Source organism: Aotus nancymaae, unplaced genomic scaffold, assembly GCF_030222135.1.
Source record: "Aotus nancymaae isolate 86718 unplaced genomic scaffold, 86718_ANA_hifiasm-v0.15.2.pri h1tg000076l, whole genome shotgun sequence".
Taxonomy (NCBI): Eukaryota; Metazoa; Chordata; class Mammalia; order Primates; family Aotidae; genus Aotus; species Aotus nancymaae.
The window spans coordinates 13729067-13744063 of record NW_026988491.1 but is presented as its reverse complement, the minus strand read 5'-3'; the positions used below and the strand labels follow the sequence as shown (position 1 = coordinate 13744063).

At 57.0% G+C, this 14997-nt stretch overlaps 1 protein-coding gene across 7 annotated transcripts in view; it reads right to left on the bottom strand.

The window, feature by feature from the left end:
* MGAT3 (beta-1,4-mannosyl-glycoprotein 4-beta-N-acetylglucosaminyltransferase) overlaps positions 1–14997 on the bottom strand; it is a 45079-nt gene that overhangs the window by 14869 nt on the left and 15213 nt on the right. The window contains exon 1 of one of the 7 annotated variants that reach the window (XM_012459002.3): positions 7432–9973. The exons of 5 other annotated variants lie outside the window; for them this stretch is intronic. Coding sequence is in view for 1 of the 2 variants with exons in the window: in XM_012459000.2 (XP_012314423.2) it covers positions 3686–3747 (62 nt within the window). In the remaining variant the exon portion in view is untranslated. Of the gene's footprint in view, positions 1–3685; positions 4182–7431; positions 9974–14997 lie in introns of those variants that run through there. One more of the 7 variants, XM_012459000.2, reaches the window with a different exon arrangement.

Genomic DNA, 14997 nt, shown 5'->3' with positions numbered 1-14997 from the left:
AGGTGGACTGCAGATCTGGGGATTCTTCTTCAGGCCAAAGACAAGTGGCCTGGATGAGGGAGGGCCTGGTGGACCATGACACCCAGCCCCTGGGAATTCTGCTTCCCAAGCAGGCTCAGAGGGAAGGAGTGTGCTTTGGGGCCAGGCCTGGCCAAAGACTCCATCTTCCCTGGATGACCAGAGTCAAATCCTTGCAAACCCCATTCACCATGGGGCAGGTGGGACAGCGTCTGCTGTGCCCACTCATGGATGAAGAAACTAGGTCGAGGGAGGAGAGACAGAACTATAAGGGGAGGAGTTCTTGGATTAGGCAGGCAGGGTTCAGGGAAGACAGGGTGCCCAGTCCACCAGAATACCCACGAGAGTCTCAGCTCCAGGGTGGAGGCCTTGCCAAAGGCTCAGCCCAACACCCACCCCCAGGAGCCCTTTCCATGGCAACTCCCCCTCCCCAACCTCCAGCCCCTGGGCAGGCACCACTCTCTCCCCTCCAAACCCATCCCCTTCAGCTGATCCCAGCCCCCTGCAGGCTGCCTGAGGACTTTCCCACAGAGTGGTCGGCAAGTGTCTGGGAAAGTTGGTTCCCAAAGCTGGGATCTACCCCTGCTAGGACTCTGCCCCTCCCACACTGGTCACTGGTCCACCCAGGACATCAGCTTCTCATCCCCAGAGGCCCGTTCCGTAATGTTTTCATTTTTTAGAGACGAGACCTCACTATGTTACCCAGGCTGGATGTGAACTCCTAGACTCAAGCAATCCTCCCACCTCAGCCTCTTGAGTAGCTGGGACTAATCTAGCACCACCATACTCGGCTTAATTTAATTTCATTTAATTTGAATTTGAATAGCTGCATGCTCTAGTGGCTACTGCATTAGGTGGTGCAATTTAGACTGAATGGGGAGGGCAGGAGGAAGGGAGCCAACCAGGTCCACTGCGCCAGCACCCTGGACACTCATGGGGAGAGCCATGGAGCTGGAGCAAGGGAGCATCCCAGGCGCCCAGCCTGGGAGACGGGCCGTGAAGAAAGGGCCAGGGACGGGGTGGTGGTGAGCTGATGCCGAGGTCCCAGCTGAGAGGGGCTCATAGAGCACTGGGTAACTATAGGAGGGAGGGATGCAGCTCTGGGGGGCAGCCTGACACCGGGGTGCAGGGGCATTAGGCAGGTGATTGGCGGAAGGAGACCCCAGGAGGGGAGGTGGGCTAAAGGCATGCCTCAGGGCCCGATATACAGATGTACAGATGTATCCCACGGACCTGGTCCCGTGGGCACTGAGGACAGCTGTTTCCCAGACAGGTCCCTGGAACTCCCCTCCTGGTGCCCCAGGACCTGAGAGAGAGGTGGAGTGGAGAGAGAAAGAGAACAAAGCCCAGGGACCCGCCCCCCAAAACACAAGAAGATGCTCCCAGCTTTTCAATTTCAGACACTGAGTTCCTTGCAAGATTTCGTTTGAAGGAAAACTTCTATAGTAAAAAAAAGTCTGACAAGGCCTGCTATGAATCCATCCCTCACTCCACGAGCAGGGAGACGGAGGCCCTGAGGAGGGGGAGACTTGGTGGAGGCCGCACCACAAGCAGAACCCAGGTCTCTCTGACTCCAGAGAGTCAGGGGCGCTGGGCTGGGGCTTTTCCATCTTGGATCTTCAGCCTCCAGCCCAGGCAGGGAAGGGACCATATGGACATCAGGGGGAAGGGGGCAGAGGGCAGCTGTCCCCTCCTGGGGCTAGTGGTGCCTGTACACATTTCACGAGGGCCTGAGGGCCCTGGCTCCCTCCTACACACAGAGCCTGGAATGGAGAGGTGTAAACTGCCCCAGGGGAACAGGCCAGGCCAGAAGTGGGCAGTGGCTCCTGCCCCAAGCGTCCAGAGCAAACATTCAATGAATGTTTGGGATTAGCCAGAGGAATGAGTACTGTTGGAGGCGTTTCAGGCACAGGGCTCTTTATCTCTCAGGGAGGGATCCGCCCTCATGAAGAGAGCCCCTCTGCAGGGCCAGGAGGCAGTGGGAACCTGTAGGGGCTGGGCCAGGTGCAGGGAAGGTGCCCCGGGCTGTGAGAGGGTTGAGGGGATGTGAAGACTGGAGCCTACTGGCCTCACTTCATTCCAGCCCCACAGGCACACAGGGCCTCAGACTCACAGCAGCAGGTGACAGCAGCAGGATCCACACCCACCTGCAGCCTCAAGCCTTCTCAAAGCTTCCGGGGCAAAGTCCAGGCTGCTGCCTTCAGCCTTGCCCAAGGCAAGGGCTCCCCCACCCCCATCGCCATCAGGAGCCCATGGGCCTGGCATTTTCAGGTCACAGGGCTCTCCAGCTCTGGTAGATGACTAGATCAGCTGCCTAGGAAAGCTGCAGCTGCCCATCCTGCCAACCGCCTGAGCCCCTCTCAGCAGCCTGAAACCATGTGAGCACCCCGGTGGCACACTGCAAGGCCAGGCTGCAATTATGTTTCCCAGAGCCCAAAGTTTCCAGAAAGGCCAAGGGGACCCAGTGCAGCCCTTCCCACCGCTGCCCAATTCCAACAGGAACAGGTCACCTTGGACAGTGCATCGTGTTGGGGTCTCCTGCAGCTTGAAGAAGGTGCAAGGTCCAAAACATCAGGAAACCTCCCAGGAGAGGCCCAGACTCCAAGAGGTCCTGGCTCCTGCCTGACACCGCGGACCCCTACCCTGATCTACCCTGGAGCTGGCATTCCACATCCATCTGCCCCCTGCCCACACCATCCTGGCCCATTTCCATCCAGGCTGCCCTCGTCCACCCACTCCCCTCCCCTGAACTCCCATCCCCTCACCCCCATTATTTTCCTCTAGCCTCGATCACCTGGAACTTGGAGACAAGCAAGGGAGGGGTCCCATGCCACCTGCACTGCCTCCTTGGGGAGTTTGTTTGCTGCTGTCTGCCTGACCCTGGCCTCCAGCTAACCTGGCCTGGCTACAGACCCAGGGATGTCCAAGCCCCTGTGCCCACAGCTTCCCCTTGCCAGCCTGTAATTGTATAGGGGGTGCTATATTCTGAAAAATGTGTCCCCCAATATTCATGTGTAGGAGATTTAATCCCCAGTGTAGTTGTGTTCAGAGGTGTGGACTTGTGGACTTTGAGGTGATTAGGCCATGAGGGCTCCCCCCTCATGGAGGGATTTGTGCTGTTACTGTAGGAGTGGGTTTTTTATCGTGTTCCTGATAACATCATGGGCTCAGCCCTGAGCCTCTCCGTGTGTGGATGCTTCTGCCCTTCTGCCATGGGATGACACAGCATGAGGGCACTCGCCAGATGCCAGCTCCTGGACCCTGGACTTCCCAGGCTCCAGATCTGTGAGATAGTTTTGCTGTTTACTAACTATCTGGTCTCAGGTATTCTATGATAGCAGCACACACAGGATTAAGAGGGGGGAAATGAGAGGACAGCACATCTGAGGCCTCCCTCAGAGCTGCCCTCTGATGGGCTATGCTCAGTGCCTTAGCTGTTTTCTAACCTCAGGTAGACATCCGCCTCCCACTGTATTTCACAGAGGAGAAAATCAACATTCAGAGAGTCAAAGTGACAAGCTCTGGCACTCCCTGTAAGTGACATGCATCTGACCCTACCCTGTGGCCCACACCAGCAAGACTCCAGCCTGCATTGCAGCTGCCGGACCCCTCCCTGGGCCCCTCGAAGCCATTGCCACCTCCCTCCCCTCACCTGGCCTGTACTTGCCTCGAGGCACAGTGTCTAGTCCCCTCTGCAGCCGCCTGCTCCCAACTCTGCCTGGCTTTCATGGCTGTAAGGCAGCAGTTTCCTCCCTAGAGGCTGAGCCCAGGTGTCAGTTAGGTGACCACAGGGGAGCTGACCTTGTCCCGACAGGTGCTGGCCCCGCCCTCCATCTGGGCCAGTTTCCTGGCTCCACCTCTTCACAGTTAGGTCGCCTCACCTCTCCAGCCTCATTCTCCTCCTTTGTAAAACACATAACCAGGCAGCAGTGAGAGGCAGCCCCACCTTCCCAGAGCCACTCCTAGATGCCAGGTGCTCGAAGAGATAGGGGCACTGTGGTTTACAGGTGGAGAGCCTGTCAGGGCCAACCGCTCAGTAAAATGCATGTCCATCTCTTGTGAGCCTCGCCTTGCTCCCTCTTGGGGTGGGAGGGTCCCCAAGAACTTCGCCCTGACTCCCAGAGGGGCTGCCAAACATTCTCAGTGGGATGAAGACAGGAAACCAAGGAACGCAATACGTACAGAAGAGCTCAGAAATAAACTTTCTGCACGGCAGGCCCCGAGTCTCTGACAAAGTACCGGGCAGGGACAGGGCGGGGGCCGGGGAGCCTGAACCCCCTAGGCCTCCCCTGCAAGGGGCCCTAGCAGTCCACAGTCTTTTGGGAGGAGTTAGGGTCTCCCTGGGAGTGGGGACAGAGCCTGGATTCTGCCCAGAGGAGATGGCCAGACAGCTATTGTACTTGCTGGCTCCAAGCCCAAGGGTCTACCCTTAGCAAGGCATTCATTCCCCCGTGTGGAGAATGCCCCTCTTGAGGGTGAAGACATAAATCACACCGTACCCTGGACCGAGGCTGAGCCCAGAGCTTCTAGCTTGCTGCTGGGGAACTTTGCACACAATGCCCCACCTCCAATGCCTCACCCTCCAGAGACTCCTCCCTCTCCCTAGCCCTTGCCTTCCCTGGGGGGCTGCCCTCAGCTCAGCCTGCTCAAGAGTTCCCCCACGCTGTCCCCTAAGCCTGGAGAGGAATTTCCTGTTTGCTTGTCTTGCTCGTGGTGGTGGCTGACACACAGAGAACGGCGCAATAGTATACAGTGGAAGAATGAGTGAATGAATGTCCTGTCACTCTGCCCCTATGCCTCGTGTCTCTGTCTGTTAGATGGGGTGGCGCCTGCCTGGGAGGGCTGCTGAGAGGCTCTCGTGGAAAGAATAGAACCTATGACATGCGATGCCGTGTGTGTGTGTGTGTGTGTGTGTGTGTGTGTGTGTGTGTGTCAGGGACAGAGGGACTCCCAAGGGCACAAGGGCCTTGCTATCTCTGCAGAGGAAGGCCGGCAGGGACTGATGGCTGGAGGGGTGGAGGTAGGAGTGGGGGCCAGGAGGGTGAAGGAAGGAGGAACAGAGAGGAGGTCGGAGTGGGATGGGGGCTCCTTAAGCCTGTAATTATTAATTGGGCAGATGATTAATTATTAACAGAGCTTCGGGTTAGAGGAAGAAACACAGCTTCTTCTAACTCATAAATAGGCCCATATTGCCAGCCCCTCCACAAAGGCTTAAGCTCCCGTCATTATGGCACCACTGAGGCCAGCAGGATAAATCCTCGAGACCCCTGTACCTTGGGCTTTCAGCTCCCTCCCCACCTCCTAGTCCACTCCGCCTTACAGGCCCAAATAGCCTGCCCTGCCCCATCTGAACAAGAGGGAGGGTCGCCAGCTCTGCCCTGCCCTGGCTTCCAAGGTCACAATGCCCCCACCCCCACACCCAGGGCTCCTGGTGATGGGGTGCCACTCAGACCTTTGGTCTGAGTGGGGTGTGGCCATCGGCAGATAACAAAGGAGGCCGAGGAAAAGCCAGGCGGGAGGGGCTGGGCTAAGTGCTTCTGCCTCTGCGAGAGGGCTCTCTTGGACCTTGGGCTGTCCTGGGTACCCACCCCCAATCTCTCAGGAGTCGGTGAAGGGCGGGGGCTGCTTTGGGACCACAGCTCTCTGGAGTCTAGCCTCAAAAGGGGGTGGATTTAAATCCTGCCCCTTCCCAACCCCGCTGGGTGATCTTGGGCAGGTCACTGAATAACCTGGGCTTGATGCCCCTATCAGCAATGTGAGGCCATCCAACCCCGAGGGGATTAGAAGGGATAACATCCAAAGAGCCTTGACACAGGCCAGTCCTCTGAGCTGGGTGCGGCCTCACCACCGAGCTGTGCCCAGCAGAGGCGCAGCAAGGCCTGCAGGCACCGTTCCCCCGATGCTCCCAGGATGGACCTCTGTCTGCCTCCTCTGACGCCCCAGGTCCTCACTGGCTTTCCTCCTGCCTCCGCAGCAGCCAGGGGCACCATCAATTCCCCATTAGGCCACATCTCTCTACTCAAGCCCTCCCGTGGCCCCATCACACTCAGAATAAAACCCCAACTCCTCTGCGCACCATGGGCCCTGCCCATCCGACCATCTGACGCCTGCACCTCTGCTGACTTCGCCTCCCTTGTCCCCCAGGCTCTGGCGACACTCCCACCTTCCTGTCTCCTACACTTTCCAGATGTGGCCCCATTCCAGGGTCCTTGCACCAGCTGATTCCTCCACCTGGAACACCCTTCCTTAGGTCCCTACTCGCTCTGATGCCACCAGTCAAGGTGCCCCTGAGCAGCTGGCTGAAGTGCTGCCCCTGCCCCCAAGGCCTCTCTCCAGGCCGTCCCTCACAGCACTCATCCCTGCGGAGGCGAGCCCGCTTCGTTGTTTATGTCTCCCCTGCCCTCACCCCATTGGCTCGGCCATAGGAGAGCAGGGTCACTACAGGCCTTGGTCACCACTATTCCCCACCCCCCAGGACAAAGCCTGCTCCGGAGCAGGCACTGCACAGACAGCTGCTGGATGACGATGGAACAGTCCAAAGATGCAGGAGCCCGGAGGAGACGCGGCGAAAGACTCAGAGGGACAAGTATCCTCTGGTTTGGGGGTGCAGGCCCAGCCTGAGAGTTCCCACGCCTGACAGGCGCGCTCCCCTGCCCAGTGGCCTCAGAGAAAGCCCCTGCCCTCTGAGATCAGCGCCACCCTGCCCGGCAGCCCCGGCAGTGCCAGCCCCTCCCACCCAGGCTTGCCATCCTCTGGGGACAACATACAAAGGCCCACTTCAGTGCAGAGCCTCAGCTCCATCTCCAGCCTGGCTGGCCGAGCAGGGGGAATGGAAGGGAGGGCGCGCCCCACCCTTCCTCATCCTCTGGGGTCTTCTCTAGCACTGGGGACTTTGTCCCAGGTGTTGTACCCTGGGCGGCAGAGGAGGGGTTGTTGGCTGGCAGAGGCCCTCATGCATCGGGTGGCAGATGGAGGTCCGGTCCAAGAGTCGTAGGCAGTGGGAGTGGGTGATGCTCCCCCGGCACCCACCCGTGTGTACAGGGCAGCAGGTGGTGGGCACGCCTGCATGCTCAGGCAGCTGGGTACCAGGTGGAGTGAGGGACAGCGAGGTGCAGACCCGGCGGGGACGATCCAGGCTGGGCAGCGAGGGCAGTGGGCATGGGCTTTGGGCCACACCAGGCCTGGCTTTCTGGCCTGAGACCCTCTGTGGTAAACGAGGTGCAACTCTCAAATGGCCGTCCCAACAACCTGAGCTGGTAACTTGTAACTCAAGCCTGACACCAAGGGACTGATGCTGACAACTTCAGGATTCCCAATGCTCCTCCTTCTGGGCCCCTCCCCACCCATCGCCAAGCCTTGCCCATCCCACTGCCCGCACTTCCCAAATCTCCCATCCCCGAGTCCACTGCTCACCAGAATGGCAGCCGCTTCCTCAGTAGGCCCTGGACCCAGCCCCCATGAGCCAAGCAAAAGCCACATCTGACTGCTGCCCCTTCCAGCTTGGAATGGCTGCCCTCAGGTGAAAGTCCAAGTCTCCCAAGGAGGCACAGAAGTTTCTGTGTAATCTCGCCCTCCAATTCCTGTGCATGTCCCTGGAGGGTTCGGCTGAGCTGCACTCCTTCAGGTCTCCCTGACCCTGGCCTGCCCCTCAGAACCCCTCACCCCACACAAGGGCTGTGGTGTTCAACGCTCCTGAGTCTTCAGCCTCAAGCCCTGAGGCCCACACAAAAGAGGTGCTCACCCTCAGTTTGTTGAATGAATAAATGACCACCCCAAATCCACATACCCACACCATCCAGTCAATGCAGCAGGGCTCTCAGGCCTGGTCTGGGGCTCACAAAAGTGCCCACACAGTTCTAGTACTGCCTGCTTTGCCACCTTGGGCTTGTCACACCCCAGTGAGGCGGCTTTGTGACGTGAATCCTAAGGGCCCCTTCCAATGGGGTGTGGTGGCGGAGGGGAGATGCAGGAATGAGCTCCACCTTCACAGCTAGGAGGAGTTATGGGGAGACAGTGGGAAAGGAAGAGTGGCTCAGCAGTTGGGATCCTCCCCGCCAGCGTCCGAACTGCAGCTCGCAGCCCATGTGTGCACCGCCTCATGCCTGGTGCTGCAGGTGCACCGCAGGGCGAGGGAGTGAGCTTGAACATGGCTCTGGCACTGTGGGGACCAGGGAGGTGACAAGGCCACACCTGCCTGCAGCCTGCAACTCCTGGGCGGGAGGGTGGCAGCACTGACCCCGGGATCTGGGGACCTGAGCCTCACGATTAGCTTCCTGCTGGGGTGGTCCTGACAGAGCAAGCGCATAGCTGACTGGGCTCTGGGCACCCAGGGAGCCTGCCCTCGGCTGGGACACACCCTGTCTCTTCTCCTCTCCCAGTTACTCTCTGTCCAATTCTGCCTGCCCAGGGCATTCTGCCCTGGTCCATGCCAGCCCCGAGCCAGGTCAGTATCTAGACACTAAGCCACCTGCGGGGCTATCTCTGCTTTGCAGTTTGGATTATTTCTCGGGGGGTTGTGGGTGACAGCACTGACGCTCCTACAGTGGCAGCCACGTCTTCCTCCCCACAGCATCCCCGCATTCAGTAAACACGACCCACTGAATGCATCCCCTCATTCAACCTGTTCTCGTCCTTTCTGAATCCTGAGGGTGACGATGAAGGTCCCGAGGCAATGGGGTGCCATCTTGTTAGTGTTAGGAGGATATTTACGGGCAGTGGTGAGGGCGAGGTGACAGCCACCCTGCAGCAGGGAAAGGCCGTACTCCTCTGTGGCTCTTGTGTTAGGACCTGATCATCTACAGCAGGGACACTTTGCAGGCCCCACCCATGGTCAGGGGACACCACGCAGGGCTGCAGGTGTTGGGCCCCCTGCCCAGTACTGTGAGACCATCACCCATCTCTTCCTACCCATCCACTACCTAACTTTCCCACCTGGTGGAGCCAGAAACAGGCGCGCAAGCGCTCAAAGGCGCCTAGACTTTGGGGAAAGAGAGAATGGAAACAGCAACAAAACCACCCCCACCACAAGGTGAGAAGGCAGCTCTGGAAGTTGCATGGCCGGGAGCTGGGTCTCAGCAAGGCCACTGACTTCCTGGTGGTCCTGAGCTCCCAAATGATGTGCACTGTCTCATCTCATCCTCACAACCCACTTCACAGATGAGGAAACTGAGGCTTGGAGAGGGGACGTGCCCAAGGTCAGGCACCCAGCAGGCTGGGGGAGGGTCCTCATCCCTGCCCAGCTCAGCAGGGCCGCCTGTGTGCCCACTGCTGCTCGTCAAGGCTCACGAAGTCCCCACCTCCTACACCTCAGTTTCCCCACTGACCACTGAGGGTGGCGGCCTCCGAGTTCCATGTTCTGGAAACCCCACATTCTAAGTTTGCTGCTTCAGGTTTCCTCCTCTAAGTTCCAGATTCCAGGTTTTCTGTCTGCATCTGGAGGTTCTACTTCTTTTCTTTCTTTTTCTTTTCCTTTTTTTTTTTTTTTTGAGACTGAGTCTTGCTCTATTGCCCAGGCCGGAGTGCAGTGGCATGATCTCAGCTCAATGCAACCTCCACCTCCTGGGTTCAAGCAGCTCTCCTGCCTCAGACTCCTGAGTAGCTGGGATTACAGGTGCCTGCCATCATGCCCAGCTAATTTTTGTATTTTTAGTAGAGATAGGGTTTTGCCATGTTGCCCAGGCTGGTCTCAAACTCCTGACCTTAAGCGATCCACCCACCTCAGCCTCCCAAAGTGCTGGGATTACAGGTGTGAACCACCACGCCCAGCCTGGAGATTCTACTCCTAGGTGCCGTGGCCTGTAGGTGCTGTGTTCCACCTGCTGGTCCCTGAGCTCTCCTCTCCTAGAAAGCGCTGCATCAGGCCGGGTGCAGCACTTTGGGAGGCTGAGGCAGGCAGATCACCTGAAGTCAGGAGTTCAAGACCAGCCTGGCCAACATGACAAAACCCCATCTCTACTAAAAAAATACAAAAATTAGCTGGGCATGGTGGCAGGAGCCTGTAATCCCAGCTACTTGGGGGGCTGAGGCAGGAGAATCATTTGAGCCTGGGAGGCGGAGGATGCGGTGAGCCGAGATCACCATTGCACTCCAGCCAGGGCAACAGAGCAAGACTCCAACTCAAAAAAAAAAAAAAGAAAAAAGAAAAAAAGAAAAAGAAAGATCTGCATCACGGGTCCCATGTCCACACATCTCCTCTTTGGGACACTGTATTTTGTATTCCCTCCCTGGTGCCCAGCAGCAGGGCTCCTGCCCACTCCTACCTTCTTAGCCTCATTACCCTTCGGGGCTTGGGAGCAGCAGAACCAAAGAGATGGGGCTACCTGCAGTCCCAAACTGAGAAGGCCTGGCCCAGCTTTCTCAGGCCTGGGATGCCCCCAGGGCCACAGAGGGTTTCCCAAACACACCCCAGCCAGGGAGAAATGCTCTTCCCCACCCCGCTCCCGTCTCTTCAGGGCCCTGCCCCAATGCCTACCCTTCGCCCTCTGCACCAGCTCTCACTGCAATGGCCCCACAAGACAGGTGCTTCCCAAAGGCAAAGACTTTAGGTCAGGGCCTGGCACCTGCTTGGTGGGCACTCTGTCAGCACTTGCTGAATGAATTAACCAGGAATGGCCAAGGTACCTGTAAGACTGCACAGCCTAAGAGACACTAGTTCATATGTGATGGAGATGTTCATACTGTGTACATACACATGTGGCGTGCACAAAACACATGCATGCAAACTGCACACAGTCACGCCCTGATGTCAGCAGAGCTGTGCCCTGACACCTAGCTTAGTCACCGGTGCACAATAGGCACTTAGGGAGAAATTGCTGAAAGAATGCATGGACGGATGAGTGCTCTGTACTGGGTACAGAGTGCACTGGGTAAAGAGTCAAGAGCTGGGAGGGAACAGAAACTCACCCCTCCCAGGATGGAGGCTCAGACGAGATGACAACACTGCCACAAGGCACAACTTGACCCGTGTGTAGGAGGATAGTGGGAAATGCACTTTGAGGCCAGGGTCAGTAATGACATCGGCCACAGGGAAGACCATGCCTACTGGGCCCTGGCATGGAGGTGAAACAAGCAGCCCTGGCTTCTGCCCTGGGGGCCACCTCTGTCTAGGAGGGGCAGGAGGGCTTCCTAAGGAGGGGTCTCTGGCAGCAGCTGGGCTGGAGAGGGCAGGCTCTCCAGGGGTGCAGAGTGCTGGTACCAGCAAAAGCCAGGAGGTAGGAAGGTGAGGGCCACATGTGGAATATGGCAATTGCCCAAGAGGTTGGAGCATGGGGGATGCGGGGGAAGAAAGAGGCTGGACTGGCCCCAGAGAAAGGAGGTCAGAGGTGTTTGGACAAAATTCTCAGAGCATTGCATTCCAGGAGCCCCAGGCCTGGGCTCCCATGACCCAATTTCCAGGAATAAGAGCAACACAGGCCTCCTGCCGCAGGTTTGCCTGCTCTGGGGGATGTGCCTGGTGCTAGGCAAGCCCCACCGTGAGATCCCACAGCTGGTCACTGCTCACAAGCGGTGGCCCCAGAATCAGACAAAGTGGGAGCCGGCTGTCTCCAGGGCTCCTTTTTGTCCCTCTCACTGTTAGAATACAACTTCACTTCTCTGGTTCTAAAGGTTTCTAACCCACTCTAGAACACCAGGAAAGCACAGAGAAAGAAGCAGGGCCGTGTCCCTGCCTCCCGCCATCCTGGCCATGGCTGGCATCTGGCCAGACCTTCCTTGCAGGCCTTTCTCTTCCCCATGAACCTTTTGCTGGAACCAACACAACATGGGTTTCCTGCCACCTTCGGGCAGTGCGCATTTTGCTCTATGAGGCTTTTCTTTTGAAACGGAGTTTTGCTCTTGTTGCCCATGCTGAGGCACAAAGGCACAACCTTGGCTCACTGCAACCTCTGCCTCCTGGGTTCGAGCGATTCTCCCGCCTCAGCCTCCCTAGTAACTGGGATTACAGGTGCCCTCCACCACGCTCAGCTAATTTTTATATATTTAGTAGAGAAGGGGTTTCACCCTGTTGGCCAGGCCAGTCTCGAACTCCTGACCTCAGGTGATCCACTGTCTCAGCCTCCCAAAGTGCTCCTGCTTATCTACACCCACAGCTAACCTTGTTCCTGCTGAGAAATGCTCTGGCCTGGGGACAGGGGAAGAGGGTGGGGTACAGTCTCGTGAGGGCCTGGTGTCTCCTCCTCACACCACACAGGGGACCCTCAGCTCTCTGAGGCACTCTGGGCAAGTTTCCCAGGGCCCCAGACCTTAAGGCTCCCTCTGCAAAATGGGTGGGTTTGGCTGGCCACGTGTCCTCTCTTTGCTGATCCCCTGGGCTCAGCTGCAGCCCTCGGAAGGTTTTCCGACCCTGGGATACGGGCACATGTGAAAAATAGAGCCATACCTTCCAACCCACTTGTGGGCATTCAATGAAACCATGTGTGTAAGATGCTTTGTTAATCGTAGAGCGCCACACAAACTCATTGGGTCCCTTGCCCATTGGGCAGGCTCTGTACCGCAGACACTAGACACGAGCAAACCACCTCCCTGTCTAGCACTCAATTTCCATACAGTGAAATGAGGATTATTTTGGCACCCTGGCCCATGGTTCTTGAGATATGAAAATGAAATCACGCAAGAAAACTCCAGCACCTCTTTCCTGTTCATGCCACAAATATAAGTTAGAAATGTAACATGCACAGTCCTGGGCCATGGTGGGGGAGGTACCTTCTCGATCTCTCACCTGAACCAGCCAGTCGGCGCTGTTTCTGGAAGTGGCCCTCACTGCCACTCTTGCAATCACTGTTCAACAAATATTTAAGAAATATGTATCAGGCTGGGTGCGGTGGCTCACACCTGTAATCCCAGCACTTTGGGAGGCCAAGGCGGGTGGCTCACTTGAGGTCAGGAGTTTGAGACCAGCCTGGGCAACATGGTGAATCTCCATCTCTACTAAAATACTAAAATTAGCCAGGTGTGGTGGCACACGCCTGTAATCCCAACTACTCAGGAGGCTGAGGCAGGAGAATCACTTGAACCCGGGAGGCAGAGACTGCAGTAAGCTGAAATTGTGCCACTGCACTCCAGCCTGGGTGACAGACTGAGACTGTCTCAAAAAAAAAAAAAAAGAAAACAAATATGTATCAAATGCCTTCTACGTGCCAAGCACAGAGCCAGGCCCTAGTGCATGCCTGGTGCCAGACTGGGAGCCCAACCCATCCCAGTCACCTGCAGCTCTTCCTGTGCCCCTCTCCCAAGGCAGCCACCATCACTCACCCACTATGATTCACCCCAACCAGGTGCCAGGCCCCAGGTAGCAAGAGGAGGATGCATCACAAGAGATTCGCCCGGTGCCTTAGGCAAGCTCTGGGCATCACACCCCATCTGGGACTTGCTTCCAGGAAGAGGCCAAGGCAGTGAGTGTTAGGATGAAAGCACTGTGGGGACAGTGGGGCGGGGGCGATCGTGGTGTATGAAGAGCTGGGGAGGCAGAGGCTGCGAACACAGGCGGGGTCTGGGTCACAGGATCTGGGTCACAAGGGTTGGGGATCTTGAAATCTAGTAGCCACTACAGATGCCATAGGGCTGGGAAACGGCTCTTGGAGTGCATAGGCCTTTGTATCCCCAGGACAGCATTTATTTTATTTTTTTATTTTTGAGACAGGGTCTTGCTCTGTAGCTCAGGCTGGAGTACAGTGGTGCAATCTCAGCTCACTGCAGCCTTGACCTCCCAGGCTCAAGTAATCTTCCTCCTCAACCTTCCAAGTAGCTGAGGCTACAGGCATGTGCCACCACACCTGGCTAATTTTTAAATTTTTCTGTAGAAACAGGGTCCCACTTTGTTGCCCAGGCTGGTCTCAAACTCCTGGACTCAATGAATTCTCCTATCTCGGCCTCTCAAAGTATTGGGATTACTTTGGGAGTCCAAGTCAGCATTTTTTAAACTGTGGGTTTCCAGCCCTCCCATGGCGAGAGGCTGACTCAGCAGGGCTGGCTAGGGCCTGGGAAATAGGTACTTTACTAAGGCCAACCAGGTGACACTGAGCAGGCCTTCCAGAGACAGGGCCCAGGACAGTGGTGGGAGGAGGGCCTTGAAGAAGAGGCCTGGAGCACAAGAGACTAAGTGGTGGCTGTCTCAGGGCTCTAAGCCTCAGAGAGCAGGCCCTGATGGGAGCCCACGGGAGAGAAGGAGCAGGTCTGGGTGACCGAGAGAACCTGCTCTCTCAGGGTCCAACAGGCTGGACACAATCCCAGCCCTTCCACTTCCCGGCTGTGGGCCCCTGACTCCGGGCACCGTTAAAATGCCGAACAGGGATAGTAATAGTGCTTGCCTCTCAGAAAGTTACGAGACATCTCTGGGAAACATCTGGGAGAATGCATACAAAGTGGTTGGTTGGCCCTGGGCCCAGCACATAGTAAGTGCTTGATAAAGAGCAGCAAGATTATGATGACCAGGAGGCCAAGGTGGGGAGAACAACCGTGGGAGCCATCCATCACGAGGCCTGACAGCCAGAGTCCCAGTACCCACTGGGGCCGGCCTCCCTTGCTCAGAACCCTGTCTCTCTGGGCTGTTCAACCTTCTGGGAAGTTTCTGGCCTGCCCACAGGGGGCAGCTGGAGGGCAGGCTCTGAGGAGGTCCCAGTGTCTGCACAGGTTCTGTCTCCCTTGCCTGGCCCTCACTAACCCCTCCCAAGGGATTCCCACTTCGGTAAGAACCAACGTTTCGAGCAAAATAAGCTTCATAAAGTAAGTTCATAAAATAATAGGGTAATTAGGTGTGTGAATGATTTCCATTGTTCCAATTTTGTTTTTATAGAAAAGATGAAAATAAGTGAGTCAAAAGGGGAAATTCCACTTCAGGCAGCACAAGGAGAAGTACGTGAAGACTTGGTTAACTTCCTGACTTATGGGCAAGGCCTTGGGTCCCCTTGTCAGCTCCATGCTGGACTGTGAGGGGGGTTCCTGGCCTGCTTCAGGCCTGTGGGCAGCTCCGCCCCTTCCCAAAGC